The sequence below is a fragment of the Dermacentor variabilis genome, unplaced genomic scaffold (assembly GCF_050947875.1).
Source record: "Dermacentor variabilis isolate Ectoservices unplaced genomic scaffold, ASM5094787v1 scaffold_13, whole genome shotgun sequence".
NCBI lineage: Eukaryota > Metazoa > Arthropoda > Arachnida > Ixodida > Ixodidae > Dermacentor > Dermacentor variabilis.
In genome coordinates this window covers 37,172,499-37,192,988 of record NW_027460291.1, presented here as the reverse complement: position 1 = coordinate 37,192,988, position 20,490 = coordinate 37,172,499, and the positions used below count along the sequence as shown (strand labels likewise).

The following is a 20,490-nucleotide window of genomic DNA, read 5'->3' as shown; positions in this document are numbered from 1 at the left end:
ATAATAATAATAATAATAATAATAATAATAACAAAAACAACAACAACATTCGTAAGCTTTCTGTGTATCAAAACTTTTTTTTTCTAGACCGTCAAATAGGAGCATTGCCGCAGATAAGAAAAGGGGGCTACTGTAATTCTTTCCTTCGTTTTATTTATTTATTTATTTATTTTGCATTCAGTCAGTATGCAATCACAAAAAGGTATTTCAACAGGGTGGGGAAACACAACGAGAATTTGTGACAAGGTTTGTCAGGAAAAATGGCAAGAAGGCAGAACAAATACAGCAAAATCAGAGTCATGCAGAGAAACAAAATACTATGTTACATGTGCGAAAGCGAAGTAAGTAATGAAAAAAAAATAAAGATACAATAGAAAAAACTAGCACTACATGTCTAGTTATACAATGTTATTCAGTTAAATAAATGTTATGAAACAAAATCTGAAAAAGCACTACCAGACGCGGGAGACCATTGAGACTCGAGGCAGACATTTCGAAAGATAATTGCAAGACAGCGTCTTCCTTCAGCTCAATCGTGTACTTGACGGTTCTAGGGAAAAAATGAATGTAGCAAAATCACGTATAGTGCGTTCGAAAGGACATTATAGTTATCATTCGCTGAGACACTACTTCACAAATACCTTCTGAATATGATACGTATGCGAATTTGAATTAGTCGCGGTGCTTTACCAAACGCTTTTATGTTGTGAGTTAAAATGTTGAGTCCAACAAAGTTGGGCGTTTTCCATTGGGTCAAGTAGCATTTCACTAGAGCGCAAGGAGAACTATAGTAACAACTCAAAGCCATTATGATAGCTTTACCTTGGCATAAATATACTTGCTAGCTATGAAATATTTACGTATAATACTGCACTATCCTTTCAATTACATTCGACGACCGCGGACTATCCGTTCTATACTCACTACGAGGGCTTAAAACTCCATTTCTTATGTATGCGCGTGACAAAAGCTGCTGCCTCACATAAAGTCATGGAGGGGCTTTAGCGTCGTCGTGATGGACGTCCCGCGGTAGATGATTGACATGGCCCTCCATGACTAAACATCATACTTGCAGCGAATAGCTATAGGTTTGCGGCTCTGCCTTACGATATGGTTGCCCTACGTGCATTGCCAAGAGCTGCCGTTATCCCTAGCCAATCGAAGGTGAGAGCTCATCCCCTTGGACCAGTGTAAACTTCGTGCGGCTCAAGTTCTGATGAAAGGAAGGATCATATCTATAGATGTACGAAAGTACCACGACTCAATCTATTTTTCCGTGTGTTTTGAGGCTAAATTCCTCTGGTCTCAGAGCGCAACCATGGATTTCGTAATGACGAAAGCCACTATTGGTATTAGGTTTCTCAAATGTTCTTCCCAGTCAGTCACGTTGACAAAGTGAAATTCGCCGGAGCTCACTAACTGGCCGCTACATGCAATGCACCCATATATAAAGCTACAACATTAAGCCGGTCTTACTCCACGGGAAGAAACCTCATTGTGTCACCTGAGGAAAGGCATAGCGCATTCGAACGCTCATTTATTCCTAATGGGAAGGGTGGACAGCGCTAATCGTAAGACGCGTGATATAGAATCACGCTTAAAGTTTTTGTTACTCGACTGCCCTTCTTCATGCGATGATAACAGACTTGCCCCGACTGAACGAAGAAAGATTCTGCGTGTGCGTGTGTACGTACGTGTTGTGAACTTTTCTCATTCTCACGTGTATGCACGCTCTTCGCCCCTTTCCCAGTGCAGGTTAGCCCAACTGGGCTCAGCCGGGCTAACCTGCCGCCTTTACCTTGTCACTTCTCTTCCTTGAGATGACCAGCACTCAGTGGCGTTTGTCATATTGCTCCAAATGCGAACAGCACTAGCCCTTTAGCTATGCCCTGAGGCGTCCGGTAGGAACATTTTTATTATCTCCGGAACAAATATGAGCCTCTTTAGCATAAGAAAGTCAAGGTGTTATGGAAATTCTTAAGACAGAAATGGGCCATTGAGACAAGCACCGGCGTGTGGAAGTAACATTCTTCGTTTGTGCTTGAGGAGCGGTCTTGCTGGTTTCCGCGGGGGTTACATCTAACCATTACAGCATGATAGTTGCATGTGCAGACTACTTTGTCATCTTGGTTCTGGTCAAATAACGTTGAATTTCCTTTACAAAGGCTTTGTTTTTTTTTCGATCTGTCTTGCCACCTTTTATGTTTTCAAGGTTATACAGGTTTCTAAGACAAACAAACATTTGCGCATGCAAGAGTTAAAGGCATGTCGTCACATGTCCTCCTCCCTCGACAGCCATCGAGTGCGTGGCACCGGGCAAGCGTGCCATGGTGTCCATGGTGCAGGAGACTGGCTGGGTGGTGGGCCTCATGCTGCTACCGGGCATCGCCTACCTGGTCACCAACTGGGTCCACATACAGCTACTCATTAGCCTTCCCCTCGTCGCCATGCTCATCACAGCCTTGTGAGTACTTGGCCTTGCGACTGGTCGTCTCTGCGCGCAGTAAACTGCGGATTCTGTCGTTCAAATACACTGATATCATACAGGCGACAGCCGCTGTAATTGGCTTGCACCACGAACGCTCAGCATCTGTTCACCCGTTAGCTATGTGTGTAGCAGTCGCATATAGCATAACACGGGACGCTGTAATTTCAAGAAACAACCTGTTTCGGATCTGTAGCTGCAATAGAGAGTGGGAAGGAACTTCCATTCAATCTCAGAACAATGAGTATCCTACTTCATCATTCTTGTACAGGAAATAAAAAACAACAGCAATGACAACAATCCGACTTCACCATGATCATCACGTTGAAGCACTGGCGATTAAAAAGCGCTTCTAGGTGAGCAAGGACAATGGTGTTTTCTTTTTGTCATGAATGCTAGCAACAGTGCGTCTGTTAATTGGCCATGGTAAAAAAGAAATGTATTCAAATATTATTTTCAAGAAAGTTCACTGAGCCTGCTATGCTTATATTTCTTTTTGGGTGTTTATACACCCTCTAGCATGTTTTAACACTCACCATCGAATTAATTCGCTAACGCATGGTTCGCTTTGTGCACTCTCTAAACCATATCATATGTGGGACCTAATTTATAAAGGTTTTCGACCGAATACTATTTTTCGCCATCGGACTTGACTAATAATGTGTCCAGCATTACGATTGGTCGGAATTTTATCTTGCGAAGAATTCTGCCATGAGTGGTTTGTGTCAATACGGGTCCTGCTGAGTACAGCAGCTTTGCAGACCGCATTTAGTTAACGCTATGTCGGTGGGTCTCAGCAAGCAGCTAGGCGCTAGATTAGGAACGATTACGTGCGAGAATTAGTGGGGAATAGCTCGGCAACATGTGGCTCACAGATGGCGTTTTATTAATTTACTCTGAAAAGTTGAAATGGTTAAAATTACTTGAAGTTAAAAAGGGTCAGCACGATTTGCTGTGGTCAAAGTTAAATTTTCTACTGAGACATGAACAACCACAAACTGCCTCAAGTACGCTAAAGCTCGATAATAAAGATATATCTGGAGAAGAGCTAGCACATGCCTTTAACAACGTTTTTTACAACCCTAGCTCATAGCAACCCGCCACGTGATTCTAATAAATACATTCATTCTTGCGATAATGAAACGGTATTTCTGAACCCGGTTGCAACAGAAGTTATATCACTAATACAAAACCTTAATACTAGCCGTAGCTATGACATTGACGGAATTCAAGTAAGGCCTGTGAAGCATGTTGTAGGAGTCATTGCGCCTGTTATTGCAGATATATTTAACTTATGCTTAGCTGCCAGCACATTTCCTGATAAAATACAAATATCCAAAGTAACGGTTCTGTATAAAAAAGGATACCGCAATGATTTAGGAATTTATACACCCGTATCTATACTCCCAATCTTCTCAAAAGCTTTTGAGAAAGTTCTATATACTAGGTTGTCTAATTTTATTAGTAAGCATGATTTTCTGCCACCGAATCCATTTGGGTTTTCTAAAAACAAATCTGCCTAATTAGCGCTACTCGAACCAAAGGAATACATACTAACACAGTTTGAAAAGAAAGCCTTCGTTATTGGAGTCTGTGTGGACTTCTCGAAGGCATTTGACTTAGTAAACCACACTATACTCTTAAATAGCTTAGAGTGTTATTGTTTTCGGGAACAGGCTCAAACGCTTCTTAAATCATATTTATCACATATGAAACAGGCTGTCTGCATAGACAATATGAAATCTGAACAAAAATCTGTTACTTCTGGCGTTCCACAGGGCAGTATATTGGGATCATTACTATTTAATATGTACCTTAATGATATCTCAAACATTAACTCCACTGCTAAAGTTGTTTTCTACGCTGATGACACTAGCATCTTTTTTGCTGGAAATGATTTAGATCTTCTTGTTCGGGAATGCAATGACGCTGTGAACGAATTATAAAAATGGTCCGAATCCAAGTCCATGAAAAGAAGACACAAGCTGTCATATTCCGCCCTAAAGATAAACCAGTTCCCTGCTCCCTCGTGAATAAGCTGAATTGAAGACGTATAGATGTGGTTGAGCAACTTAAATGTCTCGGAGTAGTTTTTCCTCCTGTATGTCTTGGGAAAATCACGTGGACCATTTCACAACGAAAGTGGCTCAAATAACTGGGGTCGTTGGTCGGCTCAGAGACGTTCTTCCAAGGCCAGTAAAATTACTCCTCTACAATTCCCTTTTCTACTCCTATTTAAACTATTGTCATTTAGTATAGGGCACAGCCACAATTAGCCGTCTTCAGCGCATCGACACTTTGCAGAAGTTCCTTCGTCATGTTCACAATGTCCCCTGGGGCTCACCGAGCGTGGATCTCTTTCTGCAAAGTAGTGTGCTGAAGATCCACAACTTGTGCAAATACCGCTTAAGTGTTCGGTTTAAACTGGAAACACGGACAAACGTAAACCACATACGTTACCTTGCTGATTTACGTACCCGAGAAGCAACCTACAAGACGAGGCATGCGGAGAATTGGGTAGTGCCGACCCCTCAAATAAATTCCGGTAGAGAACGCCTACGATTCACTCTTCCTTCCCTCTTAAATGCATATGTATATAATAATTTTGATCTCTTCAGTGCGTCAAACAGTGCTTTGCGTGCTATGTATGTTTCCATGTAGGTTCTGTTTTTCTTTGTGGTGAATATTGTTTAAATATTGTATAATTTTGTGATGTTTTCTTTTGTACTTGTTCATTATTGTGTAACTGTTATTAGACTGCAATTACCTTTGTTTCAAAAGCCTTGCTGTGAAGCCACTACCAAGCGAAAGGGGGCTGCGGCTTTGTCAAGCTGTTTCTGACAGCTTTTTCTGCGCCTCCGCTGTCTGTATTTGTACAAGGCAGAAATAAACAATTTGAATTTGAAAAGTCTGAAGAACGAGCGCTGAGTCACTCACAACAGGAAGGTAGTCTGTCAAATGGGAGGTTGGTTCGAAGAACAAAAAGATATACAAGAAAAATGGCGGAATGCGATGAATATAGGCAACGTAACAAAAACGACGGAGACTGCATGGTGTGCTCACACACCACGTTCCTTTTGAACATTGTCGCTTTTACTTAATTTTTGTTGCTGTTGTTCACTGTATGTAAGGAGATGTCGGTGCCTCATAGACGACTCCCGCCCCCTACTCCTTCTCTATTAATTCACAGGTGAGACAAAATAAAGCGCGAAACAAATAATGTTTAACATTTACTTTTGTTACAGTTCTTTCTTTGTTTTTTATTTGTTGCAAGTGTTGTCGGTTATTCTTACCTTTGTATTGTGCGTATGACTCCAAATTTTTTACAAGTACCTAAAATTTGACCAGCTGCAGTTCGCATTACTTGCCTGCCGGCCGAACCTCTTGCCTCATATGGTGCCTGATAACTTCGCGGCCTCCATCCGTTGTTTTTATGAACTTGGTTATCTTCCTCGCTTCCCGACTTTTTCAAATTTATATATTTCCGTTCGTCAAATAAACCACCAGTTGGTAGTCAGCGCTCGTGTTGTGTGTGTCTCAGTCCTCATTCATTGCGCTGTTGCAGTGCCAATTAGCCCAGTGTGGCACCCTTTTCCTGTTTTCCTGTTCAGTAGTGCTTGCGACAGCTTCAACAAACAATTCAGGACTTGAACTGGCAAACTCTCAAGATAGCCTTCAATATTATGAAGCAAAAATAAAGGAATGTCCAATAGCTTGACGAGGAAGCAAATTTCTGAGAAAGCAGTCGTGGCTTGGTTTGTTTCTTGTTGGTTTGCACCTAGGTATCTTTTTTTATACCGGCTGTCTATTTGTATTGCTTAAATCCTCGTTACTGCCTTTAGCGATATTTTTTTTTGGGGGGGGGGGAGAAAGCTTTTACTATTTTGTTTACACCGCATCATCAAGAGAACAGCAGTTTACTATAGGTAGCGAGGCACTGGAAGTGGTAAGGGAATACATCTACTTAGGGCAGGTAGTGACCGCGGATCCGGATCATGCGACTGAAATAATCAGAAGAATAAGAATGAGCTGATGTGCGTTTGGCAGGCATTCTCAGATCATGAACAGCGCGTTGCCATTATCCCTCAAAAGAACAGTGTATAACGGCTCTGTCTTACCAGTACTCACCTACGGGGCAGAAACCTGGAGGCTTACGAAAAGAGTTCTACCTAAATTGAGGACGGCGCAACGAGCTATGGAGAGAAGAATGACGGGTGTAACGTTAAGGGATGAGAAAAGAGCAGATTGGGTCACGGAACAAATGCGAGTTAATGACATCTTAGTTGAAATGAAAAGGGAATGGGGGGGGGGGGGGGGGGGCATGGGCAGGACATGTATTGAGGAGGGAAGATAACCGATGGTCATTAAGGGTTTCGGACTGGATTTGAAGAGAAGGGAAGCATAGCACAATGCGGCAGGAAGTTAGGTGGGCGGATGAGATTAAAAAGTTTGCAGGGGCAACTTGGCCACAATTAGCACATGACCAGGGTAGTTGGAGAAGTATGTGAGAGGCCTTTGCCCTGGTAGCCAGGCTGATGATGATGATGATGATGGTGGTGGTGGTGGTGGTGGTGGTGGTGATGATGATGATCGGTAGCGACAGTATGTGGTGTGCGCTGTCCAGTTATGTTGTTGGTCGTCGTACACTGTGGATGTCTGTGCTTTGCTTAGTGCGTACTTGCTAGTTTTAATCTGCAAGCAGGGATATCCAGAGTTATAAGTGAGCTCTTTAAATATGCCTTCTCGCACTTAAATAAAGTTCAAAGTCTCCGCTCGTTCGCTGTCGTGTGTGTGTCGTCTCAGTGTGTCCGCATGTTTGTAATGAGAGAAAGACTTCTGGACCCCTGTTTAACGGAGCGGGCCTAGTCGGGGGGTAGCGCTCGGAATCTAAGTTGATGCATCCCCCTGTGTGTTCGTCTAAGTTATGGCTATAATTTTAAGTCTTAGGTAGCCTTGCAGCGCCGTGTGGCGCATTCTGTTGCTTTAGTATATGGTGTTATGCCTGAGAATGTACTTCTGTGCCACTTTCAGTTTTCTTGATGAATCTCCGAGGTGGCTGTTCATCGCCGAGCGGTTCGAGGAGGCGGAGAGATTGCTCATAAAGATCGCCAAAAGGAACAACGTCAAAGTCAAGGACGTATCCAAGATAGTTCTCGAAACCAGGGAGAAGGTGGAGCTTGTAAGTGTGCCCAGAGATCAACGATGTCATGGGCCTTATAATGTAAAACTATTCCAATATGCTTTTATTCCAGTGTCCCGACGTCAAATTTGCGTAACCGCCGACGCACGCATCAGGCTGTGACCCGCAGCTTTGTCTGAAGAGACCAATCAAAAGATCTCTTCATTTATAGAAGCTCACTTTTGTTGGCTTTAAGAACAAATAACATTGAATACACTGAGCGGCTTGTCTTATCTAATTGGCTGACTGGCTGACAAGAAGCGAGTAGCACGCTCAAGTGGAGAGCGATTCGATTGGGCCGAGCCAGTGCACTGAAAATCGATAACCGGATGAAGAGGGTTGTGCCGGCGTCTGCGATTGGTGCGCTTTCTCTTTCTTAGCTTGCTGTGGCTGGTCGAGAATTGCAGCGGCCTGCAACAGCAGGTTAAGAATGCTGCTTAAACGGATCCTCAGCAAAGAAGAGTCGGCTTAGCAAGTTCATGTATGTGCCTTAAGGCCTCTATAACGTTACACTGCCACGCAAAATTTTATAATATACGCAAATAAACCCATGCTCACGGGCAGGTGCGAGTAGCCAGTGCCTGAGCGATCGACGGCAGCCATCAGGGAAGCCTGCGGCTATTCAGAAAAAAATTCACTTTTGTTCGGCATATATATGCATTTTTAACACGTACACGTCACTTTGACGCATTCATATTTTGCTGTTTTGTGACGCCGCGTGACAGATAGGCGAAGTGGATCCAGCCGTAGAACGTTTCACCAATAGCCGCCGTCTAATGGTGAAAAGACGTCGAATCAGAAATAACTATTTTTCTTTTCTTTGGTCCAATCCTGTATAATCAGTGCGTACACGTCATATCAGATAGGGAGCTATCGCGGTTTCCGTGACGTCGCGTGACAGACAGGCGAAGTGGGGGTGTTCTAAAAAGGCTTGTGACCAATCGCGGAGGACTGATTGCAGAAATGGAATAGAAACGTTTCGAATAGCTTGACGTTATAGCGCCCCATCTATTTTTTATGTATTTTATTTCGGAAATAATACATGGTGTCTGCGGGGAGAGGCTAAATGAGACTAGGATGCCTCCTGACGAGGCTTAACACCCGCATTACACGTCGGTGCAGATGGTGCGGAGTGAAAACACAGCGAGACAAGAATTCAACATAAGCAATTATACAAGCACTGGTCAGGCAGAAAATAATACTGAAGAAGTCCTCAACAATGAGCGATAGTAAGTGGTGTGGAAAGGGAAAAAGACATTCGCACAGAGCAATCGGAATAACAATGAAATGCTGCTGGTATGCATAACAAAATTTGACACAGAGGTGTTCAAAAGATGGCTCATTTTCTTCTTGAATTGATGAATGTTGACACTCTCCTGGGCACAAGTAATTAATGTTGGATATATGTTGCATAAAATTGTTATTTGGTGATCTGTAGTCTGGGTGCCGTAATTAGTGCGAGGCCTAGAACCAATCAAATAAATTGTACGCAAGTTATGCGTGATTACTCTATTCAAATAAGAACGAGAAAAAGATTCAAAGTCATGTTTTATTTTTTGGTAGATTAGGAGTGCTAAGTAGTGTTTGTAGCATAAAAAAGGTAACACTTTACAAGAGGTGAACATGCCTTTAGTACTAACAGGATATCTACCCAAAATGCGCAAGGCTCTTTTTTGTAGAGAGAACAACCTATCCGAGTCAGTTTTATTACGTGTTCCCCACACTAAGAGACTATACACAATATGAGAATGAATAAGAGAAAATATAACAGTTTTTTTACATGGAATGGAAGAAGATAACGAAGTCGTTGAAGTATCCCAATTGATCTTGATATTCGTATCCTCAGACTGTTGACGTGATCGGTCCAGCCCAAGTCACTACGGAAACGAACTCCTAGAAACTTATGAGAATCCACCTGCTCAATTTCTGTGTTACTAAATATAGTCGGATATTATGATCGAGAGGCTTATTTTTAGCGCGGAAAAGCACATATTTAGTTTTTTATGTTTAGTTGAAGTTTATTGTCATCAAGCCATGTCCGCAGTTCATTGAGCCAGGTATTGGATGGATATTCAAGCAAGCTAAGGTTGGGACCGGAAAAGAAAACATTGGTGTCATCAGCGTAGAGGACCATATTTGAAGTTGAATGTACATTTACTCTATCATTAATATATAAAATGAAAAGTAGAGGGCCGAGGATAGAGCCTTGCGGTACACCGAATTTTATTATACCTGTGTCGGATTTAAGCTCCTGTAGCCATGTAGACTGCCTCCGTCCTGTATGATAGCTTTCCAACAATTTGTGTGCAATACCGCGAATACCATGTTTTTCTAGCTTTAGTAATAAGATATCGTGTTTAATTGAATCAAAAGCTTTTCGAAAGTCTAGAAATATTCCGATGGTGAAAAGATTTTGTTCGAAGTTAGAAAGGAGGCGATCTTTTACGTCCAGTTGAGCAGTCTGCATGGATTTACCAGCCTGGAATCCATACTGTTCTTTACATATTATGTTTTTTTTACCTAGGAAGTTTTGTAACCTTCTATATACCACACGTTCTGCGATATTGGAAAACAGTGGCAATATCGAGATAGGGCGATAGTTGTTCATATCATTTTTGTCACCTCCCTTGTAGATTACTGTAACTCGAGCTGATTTCATCTTAACAGAGAAGACACCAGTCAGGAGCATTCTGTTGCATATATGCGTTAAAGGTGTACTAATGCTTCTTATAGCGGCTTTTACTGGCACCGTACTTATATCGTCATCGCCTGGTGAACATTTATTTTTAAGGGAATTAACGAGAGCTACGACTTCTTCTTCAGACGCGGGGGTCAGAAATAGAGACTCACAGCAACTAGCTTTCATATAAAGCTCTATAGGCGATGGGCGACACGCGCCTGCTGTGATATGACAAGCGCCTGCATTAAGAAAATGTTCATTAAATGTATTAGCAAGTGTTACACCAGAGCAGGTAGTTCCATCAATCAGTAGCTCGGAAGGTAGACGAGGTTTCCCATTGCATATCATGCCATTTACAACGTTCCAAACTTCTTTGGGTTTGTCCACTATTGAAGCAAATTTGTTTTCGTAATAGGCAGTTTTCGCATTTTTTAGATCCAGATTTAATTTGTTTCTGAATTTCTTAAATTCTTCGAAATCGGTTGTGTCTCTCGTTTCTAAAAAATTAGCAAATAATGAGTTTTTATATCGAATGCGTTTGTATGTTCGAATTTATTTGTATGTTCCTTGCATAAAAAGCCGAATGCGTAACATACTTCCATTTGCATATTGAGATGAAATAATTCGATGATATAAACCGCTCGATTACTCATTTCGCTGATAAACAATATTTGTTATTTGACAGCCTCGCTATCAGCAAAAACAATTTATAAAGACATGCGTGCAATCTAGAATGGGGAATAATTGTGACGTGTCATCGCTTGCAAAAGTTTGAAAACTGCAGTAGTGAAAAGCAAACTTTGTCTTATATCGTCGCTATGCAGCCTTAAATCAGGACATGGACAGCATCGGCCTTGCACACGCATTTGTATTTTACTGCTCCACCTCGTGTAAAAAAAGGAAAAGCTCGGATACGCTCCCAAATGAACATCGCTTATTTCACAGCCGACGCCGTAAAAAATTTTGATCTAATATTTAAACACCTATGCCCTGAGAGAAACAAATAGATGACAAAAACGTTACTGGTAGCATTCAAGAAGGCGCTACTGTTGGCGCATCAGGGAAGCGTGCATACCTTTTGTGACGTGTAAGAGCTTCGTATGCAATACACGTGACTCTGCGATTTCCATTAATTTGCTTACTGCTCGCCTGAACATGAAAAGCGGTAATTTTGTTGAACTAGAAAATTTTAGTGGGAAGCAGGCAATAAAATTTACTCCCTTTTTTATCGGCATCCACATGCCCTCATTCGCAAAAGTTGTCAAAGCACTGAATTTCGAAGCTTTCAGAAGCTTTTTGTAGTGCAGCCGATATATCCATAATCGATTTTGAAGGTGGAGCAATACAATTAACACATTTCTCACTTGAACTCCAGGCTCAGTGGCAATGTGGCGAAAAAATTGACTGCGCCAATTTTTTCGCTCCGAAAACATGCGTGGTAACTGTACATTTAGCTAGACCTCTTGTTCGTCAGGCTAACACGAAATTGTAGTTGCAGGAGAGTCTGAGTTACTTTTACGTATTTGGTAAATCGAGTGTACCAAGATATCTTGCCAAATGTTTTCCTCCGCCCACAATGTGTAATAATTTCTAATTGCTCAGATTTATCCATAGCACGTCACTGCTGTGATTGAAAAAGCGCTAGTTTATTTGACGTAAGTTGAACGTCGAATCCCTATAAAAGGATTTGTTATTTCATTCGCAGGAGAGAAAGAAGAGAAAATCTTCCATCCTTGACTTGTTCCGGAAGCGGAAAATAGCCGTCATCACTCTGGCGCAATACGTACAATTGTAAGTGACATTTGAAAACTGCACTTCCGAATTAAATGCTTTAAAATGTTCCTCAATATAATCGAATCGTCGAAAGTGCTCCCGGGGTAAGCAACGCTGAACTTTACTTAACTTCTTTTCCTCTTTTTCTTTTTGGTTGGGGGTGGGGGCGCGAGAGGTACCCCTGTAACATAGTTCAAGACACCACGCACGCATATCCCTTTCATAAAACAGGTGAATCAGTGAACACTTAACAGAGACACAGAATAACAGTGGCAGGAATTCCATGCCTCTTATTGTCCAAACTCACTTAAATATGCAAGATGTGCAAAAATCTACATGTTTCTTGTAAGGCAGGTGCTGGCAGTAAAAAAAAAAATCAATTTTCCTTATGTCGTGCGTATGATGCTATAAAATAATCATTCTTGAAAGTGCTCCGTCAGTGGGACATTAACATCAGCGCTCCCACTACAGGAGCCTCGGCATTCATCACTGTCATTGTGGCATCCGATATCGCGCGCAACCTGGGCGCACAAATTCTGGAGGTCATCCTCTTGCGGAACTGTCCCGGCGGATGAACAAGCGCTAAGACGTGCACTTTCACACAAGACGCGCAACCACTGAAGCGACTGCGACATGTATACATCTTTCTCCTTCATTTCACAGTGGTACAACGTACGGCGCTTGATATCACCTGCCCTAGCCATCCTCGCCTTGTTTCTTATGCCTTTCTTTATTTCCTCGCAGTGCCGTCGTGGTCCTGGTGTACTATGATCTCATCTACAAGATCACCGACTTCGGCGGTAACCCATTCATAAACTTCTTCCTCGTGTCATTGCTCGAACTACCCGTCATGCTGGTCAACGTGCTGCTCATCAACTATGTCCCACGACGCACCATCTACTACCTGCTCTACATTCCGACCATCCTCGTGTGCAGTGCGCTTATCTTCGTACCGGCCCGTAAGTGTTTGTTTCCGGTCGCACTGATTGGCCTACCTTAACGTCACTAAGACGAGTTATACGAGGCGCCGTAGTCCAGGACTCCCGGATTAATTATGACAACCTGGGGTTCTGTAACGTACACTCACAGCTCGATACACGAATGTTATTGCCTCCTGCACCCCCCGGAACGCGATCGGCAAGGTCAGGAATTGAACCTGCCACCTTGTCTTCAACAGCAAAACTATAAAACTACTAGATGCCGCGGCGGGTCATGTTGGTAATCTTGAAAGGGCGTCGTAGTTTACACGAATCATGCGGGAGGCTGTGACAACGCGCTTAATGTTTGGCCCAGCAAACTTACGGCGGTTAGCGCTCTTCCCTATGGCGATTATTCGGCGCCAACTGCCCAGGAGTTTCATATAGAACTCGGTGGGACTTCTTTTTATAGTGCGGGAGCGTGCGTATCCCATTCAAAGAGCAGGCCATTCGAATTTCAATATATGGATTGCCGCAATACCTATCACCAATGTTGCTTTTGTCTCCTATGTTAGAATAATCTTTTAAATAACAACATAAGAAAAAGAAACAGTGTTCTCAACAGAAGCTTCAGAAGACGGATGGTTGCTATAATTTTGCTTGTTACAACTATGAAAATAATTGGTTTAGCCAGCGTTTAACGTACTGTGAAAGGCATGAGCTAATAAATGTTCTTTGGGGCTGCACAATTTGAACCGCAGCTGTAACTTCGCACTGTATAGTAACTCCTATAGAGCCCGATTTTGAGGGCATACATTTACGAACGCGGCAGCGGCACTGCACTAGAGCGCACTTCAAACCTCTGCACTGGTGGGCATTAATGATCCTTGTATAATATACCCTGAAGCCTTCCGCTATACAGCACCAGTACTGCTCTGGGGGAAGACTCGTTTTTTTCACCAATTGTTTTGATATTGTTGGCTCTCTAGCCCACAAAATTTTATATCGTCCACAACAGAAAGAACCAATTATTATATGGGTCAGTTTACACTGCATCACTATATTTTACTGACAACAAGCTTCCTGGGTACTTCGAACAGATGGTGAAAATTCAACGTTCAGTCAAATTGTGCTTCGTCAGGTAATAAAGCGTAAGAAAGTGGAGTAAAATGCAGGTAACAATGTACGGTTTCCTTCACCTGCTGTCGTATAAGGTATCGCATTTTCCTGACCGTGGCTGTAAATTTCAGCAAATTGCGACAGAAACCATCTAATGATAAATATTGACGTTATTGCAAATAAAAAAAATTACCGACGATTACGTTACTTCCTAATGCGAAATTTGAGCGCAGCAAATAAGCTGTTTCACCTTTTCGATAGATTGAGGCAAAGAAATCGAGCAACACATGTATGCGCTATCACAGAATTTTTTTTTTCACACGTATTCCTTTAACAAAGACTCCACTAGGTAAGCTTCTGCTTCGGCGGCACGCACCTCTGGATTCTGACGGCGACGGCGCTGGGCCTCTGCTCTGGCAGCTCGTTTAGCAGCAGCAGCAGCAGCAGCAGACGGAGGACTTCCATCGGTCGTCTCGCTCATGGCTCAGAAAGAACTGGCAGATAATTTCGCAGTGGCGAACGGCAGCGGCAATTTCGGCTCGGGCGGTGCACATATACAGATCCGCCGCCACCGATCTGGCTCCCTGATTGCCACCGCACAGGGCGAACGGCAGCGGCAATTTCGGCTCGGGCGGTGCACATATACAGATCCGCCGCCACCGATCTGGCTCTCTGATTGCCACCGCACAGGGGTTGCATTGGAGGAGGAGCGAAGAAAGGAATTAAGTTCGAGCCGGCGCTTTGACAACCGGAGACTCGCAGGAAGAGGGGGGAGGGGGGCGGCGTGTACACCCAGCGGCAAACGATGGGGGCAGAAGCGCGCGCAGCAAGCGGACAACACGATAAAGGGAGGAGGGAAGAGATAGCAGTGACTGACTGATGCCGCTGACGCCGATAGTGAGTCAACCCCAGCTGCGGAGTTGGTTTCAGGGACAACGCCGCCGATGCCGACACAAACAATATGATACCCTCGCTTCCGCATCGCTAAGAACCAGGTCTAGCCGTGGGAAGGTGGTCACGTATTCGTCGACGTGCCGGGGCCTACGTGAAATAACCGGCGCGTCGGCAACTGAAGAGCACCCTATCCGCCACACAAGAACAGGGGGGGGGGGACCCTTTCCTCCTCTTTCTGCATGGCGGCGACGGTGTTCTATGCAGTCACGTTATCTTCACTCTCTAGCGGCGTCAGCGGCATCCAGCGGTATCAGTCGGTCGCTGCTAGCGCTGGGGGGATGAAAGGGGGGCGGAGCTGGTTACGAGGCCGGCGACAACGCCGACGACGACGCGAAACCCAGGAACGGACGCCAAAGAGCTGCGCTCTAAAAATGCAAGGATACACCACATTTCCACCACCGAAATGAGTCATGTGCGAGTAACGCGCAACAATCCGGACACGCTGCGGCATCTAGCCGGGCCGCCGTGAAGTATACGTGCGGCGCATACCTGAATATATATTCAGACAAGAATATGAATATATATATGACGCGAGATCGGTACGCCCAACATCGGAGAAACTTTAAAAGATTTTTTATTCAAGAGTAATATATCCTCAGTGACCACAGTTAAAATTAAATTATGCGGTTTTACGTGCCAAAACCAATTTTTGATTATGATGCCCGTCGTAGGGGGACTCCGGAAATTTCGACCATCAGGGGTTCTTTACCGTGCACCTAAACCTAAGTACACTGGTGTTTTCGGATTCCGGCTCCATCGAAATGCGGCCGCCGAGGCCGAGATTCGATCCTGCAACCTCGTGCTTAGCAGCCCAGCACCATAGCCACTAAGCAACCACGACGGGTTCCGTGACCAAAGTTGGTGTCACAGACGTGCACCCACTGTCGCATAAATCAATGAACCAAATCGGGCCAACGCTTGGTTTCGAACCTTCTTGGCACAGCAGCCCGATGCTCCAGCCATTCGGCCAGAACTACTTAATTTTCCAGATTGGCGTGAGAGGGGCTTATTGAAGAGTGCTACATGCCCCTTGTGGCATACTCAGTAAGCCAAGTTCGCCCAACAGTTTTTTTTCGAGCATCCTTCTCTCAGCGCAGCAGCCCGATGCTCTAAGCATTCGACCATGAACTGCCTAGTGACGCAAATTGGCGTGAGAGAGCTTTATTGAAGAGCAGCACATGCCCAGTGTCGCATACTCAGTGAACCAAATTCACCCAGTGGTTGGTTACGAACATGCTTCTCTCAGCGCGGCAGCCCGATGCTCTGCGCACTCGACCATGAACTACCTAGTTACGCAAATTGGCGTGAGAGAGTTTTATTGAAGAGCAGCACATGCCCAGTGTCGCATACTCAGTGAACCAAATTCGCCCAGTGGTTGGTTGCGAACATGCTTCTCTCAGCGTGGCAGCCCGATGCTCTGCGCACTCGACCATGAACTACCTAGTTACGCAAATTGGCGTGAGAGAGTTTTATTGAAGAGCAGCCCATGCCCAGTGTCGCATACTCAGTGAACAAAATTCGCCCAGTGGTTGGTTATGAACATGCTTCTCTCAGCGTGGCAGCCCGATGCTCTGCCCACTCGACCATGAACTACCTAGTTACGCAAATTGGCGTGAGAGAGCTTTATTGAAGAGCAGCACATGCCCAGTGTCGCATACTCAGTGAACCAAATTCGCCCAGTGGTTGGTCACGAACATGCTTCTCTCAGCGTGGCAGCCCGATGCCCTGCGCACTCGACCATGAACTACCTAGTTACGCAAATTGGCGTGAGAGAGTTTTATTGAAGAGCAGCACATGCCCAGTGTCGCATACTCAGTGAACGAAATTCGCCCAGTGGTTGGTTACGAACATGCTTCTCTCAGCGTGGCAGCCCGATGCTCTGCGCACTCGACCATGAACTACCTAGTTACGCAAATTGGCGTGAGAGAGTTTTATTGAAGAGCAGCACATGCCCAGTGTCGCATACTCAGTGAACAAAATTCGCCCAGTGGTTGGTTACGAACATGCTTCTCTCAGCGTGGCAGCCCGATGCTCTGCGCACTCGACCATGAACTACCTAGTTACGCAAATTGGCGTGAGAGAGTTTTATTGAAGAGCAGCACATGCCCAGTGTCGCATACTCAGTGAACAAAATTCGCCCAGTGATTGGTTACGAACATGCGTCTCTCAGCGCGACAGCCCGATGCCCTGATCATTGGACCATGAACTGCCTAGTGACGCAAATTGGCGTGAGAGAGCTCTATTGAAGAGCAGCACATGCCCAGTGTCGCATACTCAGTGAACAAAATTCGCCCAGTGGTTGGTTACGAACATGCTTCTCTCAGCGTGACAGCCCGATGCTCTGCGCACTCGACCATGAACTACCTAGTTACGCAAATTGGCGTGAGAGAGCTTTATTGAAGAGCAGCACATGCCCAGTGTCGCAGACTCAGTGAACAAAATTCGCCCAGTGGTTGGTTACGAACATGCTTCTCTCAGCGTGGCAGCCCGATGCTCTGCGCACTCGACCATGAACTACCTAGTTACGCAAATTGGCGTGAGAGAGTTTTATTGAAGAGCAGCACATGCCCAGTGTCGCATACTCAGTGAACAAAATTCGCCCAGTGGTTGGTTACGAACATGCTTCTCTCAGCATGGCAGCCCAATGCTCTGCGCACTCGACCATGAACTACCTAGTTACGCAAATTGGCGTGAGAGAGCTTTATTGAAGAGCAGCACATGCCCAGTGTCGCATACTCAGTGAACCAAATTCGCCCAGTGGTTGGTTACGAACATGCTTCTCTCAGCGTGGCAGCCCGATGCTCTGCGCACTCGACCATGAACTACCTAGTTAAGCAAATTGGCGTGAGAGAGTTTTATTGAAGAGCAGCACATGCCCAGTGTCGCATACTCAGTGATCGAAATTTGCCCAGTGGTTGGTTACTAACATGCTTCTCTCAGCGTGACAGCCCGATGCTCTGCGCACTCGACCATGAACTACCTAGTTACGCAAATTGGCGTGAGAGAGTTTTATTGAAGAGCAGCACATGCCCAGTGTCGCATACTCAGTGAACAAAATTCGCCCAGTGGTTGGTTACGGACATGCTTCTCTCAGCGCCACAGCCCGATGCTCTGCGCACTCGACCATGAACTACCTAGTTACGCAAATTGGCGTGAGAGAGTTTTATTGAAGAGCAGCACATGCCCAGTGTCGCATACTCAGTGAACAAAATTCGCCCAGTGGTTGGTTACGAACATGCTTCTCTCAGCGCGACAGCCCGATGCTCTGCGCACTCGACCATGAACGACCTAGTTACGCAAATTGGCGTGAGAGTGTTTTATTGAAGAGCAGCACATGCCCAGTGTCGCATACTCAGTGAACCAAATTCGCCCAGTGGTTGGTTACGAACATGCTTCTCTCAGCGTGGCAGCCCGATGCTCTGCGCACTCGACCATGAACTACCTAGTTACGCAAATTGGCGTGAGAGAGTTTTATTGAAGAGCAGCACATGCCCAGTGTCGCATACTCAGTGAACAAAATTCGCCCAGTGGTTGGTTACGAACATGCGTCTCTCAGCGCGAATGCCCTCTGCTCTGCGCACTCGACCATGAACTACCTAGTTACGCAAATTGGCGTGAGAGAGTTTTATTGAAGAGCAGCACATGCCCAGTGTCGCATACTCAGTGAACAAAAATTCGCCCAGTGGTTGGTTACGAACATGCTTCTCTGAGCGTGGCAGCCCGATGCACTGCGCACTCGACCACGAACTACCTAGTTACGCAAATTGGCGTGAGAGAGTTTTATTGAAGAGCAGCACATGCCCAGTGTCGCATACTCAGTGAACAAAATTCGCCCAGTGATTGGTTACGAACATGCGTCTCTCAGCGCGGCAGCCCGATGCCCTGATCATTCGACCATGAACTGCCTAGTGACGCAAATTGGCGTGAGAGAGCTCTATTGAAGAGCAGCACATGCCCAGTGTCGCATACTCAGTGAACAAAATTCGCCCAGTGGTTGGTTACGAACATGCTTCTCTCAGCGCGACAGCCCGATGCTCTGCGCACTCGACCATGAACTACCTAGTTAGGCAAATTGGCGTGAGAGAGTTTTATTGAAGAGCAGCACATGCCCAGTGTCGCACACTCAGTGAACCAAATTCGCCCAGTGGTTGGTTACGAACATGCTTCTCTCAGCGTGGCAGCCCGATGCTCTGCGCACTCGACCATGAACTACCTAGTTAAGCAAATTGGCGTGAGAGAGTTTTATTGAAGAGCAGCACATGCCCAGTGTCGCATACTCAGTGATCAAAATTCGCCCAGTGGTTGGTTACTAACATGCTTCTCTCAGCGTGACAGCCCGATGCTCTGCGCACTCGACCATGAACTACCTAGTTACGCAAATTGGCGTGAGAGAGTTTTATTGAAGAGCAGCACATGCCCAGTGTCGCATACTCAGTGAACAAAATTCGCCCAGTGGTTGGTTACGAACATGCTTCTCTCAGTGTGGCAGCCCGATGCTCTGCGCACTCGACCATGAACTACCTAGTTACGCAAATTGGCGTGAGAGAGTATTATTGAAGAGCAGCACATGCCCAGTGTCGCATACTCAGTGAACAAAATTCGCCCAGTGGTTGGTTACGAACATGCTTCTCTCAGCATGGCAGCCCAATGCTCTGCGCACTCGACCATGAACTACCTAGTTACGCAAATTGGCGTGAGAGAGCTTTATTGAAGAGCAGCACATGCCCAGTGTCGCATACTCAGTGAACCAAATTCGCCCAGTGGTTGGTTACGAACATGCTTCTCCAAGCGTGGCAGCCCGATGCTCTAAGCATTCGACCATGAACTGCCTAGTGACGCAAATTGGCGTGAGAGAGCTTTATTGAAGAGCAGCACATGCCCAGTGTCGCATACTCAGTGAACCAAATTCACCCAGTGGTTGGTTACGAACATGCTTCTCTCAGCGCGGCAGCCCGATGCTCTGCGCACTCGACCATGAACTACCTAGTTACGCAAATTGGCGTGAGAGAGTTTTATTGAAGAGCAGCACATGCCCAGTGTCGCATACTCAGTGAACCAAATTCGCCCAGTGGTTGGTTGCGAACATGCTTCTCTCAGCGTGGCAGCCCGATGCTCTGCGCACTCGACCATGAACTACCTAGTTACGCAAATTGGCGTGAGAGAGTTTTATTGAAGAGCAGCCCATGCCCAGTGTCGCATACTCAGTGAACAAAATTCGCCCAGTGGTTGGTTATGAACATGCTTCTCTCAGCGTGGCAGCCCGATGCTCTGCCCACTCGACCATGAACTACCTAGTTACGCAAATTGGCGTGAGAGAGCTTTATTGAAGAGCAGCACATGCCCAGTGTCGCATACTCAGTGAACCAAATTCGCCCAGTGGTTG

The 20,490-nt window shown here is 45.3% G+C and overlaps 1 protein-coding gene across 2 annotated transcripts in view; it reads left to right on the top strand.

The window, feature by feature from the left end:
- Positions 1 to 20,490, top strand: part of LOC142566819 (organic cation transporter protein-like) — a 196,469-nt gene that overhangs the window by 125,499 nt on the left and 50,480 nt on the right. For both annotated transcript variants that reach the window (XM_075677704.1, XM_075677706.1), the window contains 4 exons: positions 2,296 to 2,464; positions 7,517 to 7,664; positions 12,050 to 12,135; positions 12,862 to 13,076. In XM_075677704.1, coding sequence (XP_075533819.1) covers positions 2,296 to 2,464; positions 7,517 to 7,664; positions 12,050 to 12,135; positions 12,862 to 13,076 — 618 coding nt within the window. The remainder of the gene's footprint in view (positions 1 to 2,295; positions 2,465 to 7,516; positions 7,665 to 12,049; positions 12,136 to 12,861; positions 13,077 to 20,490) is intronic.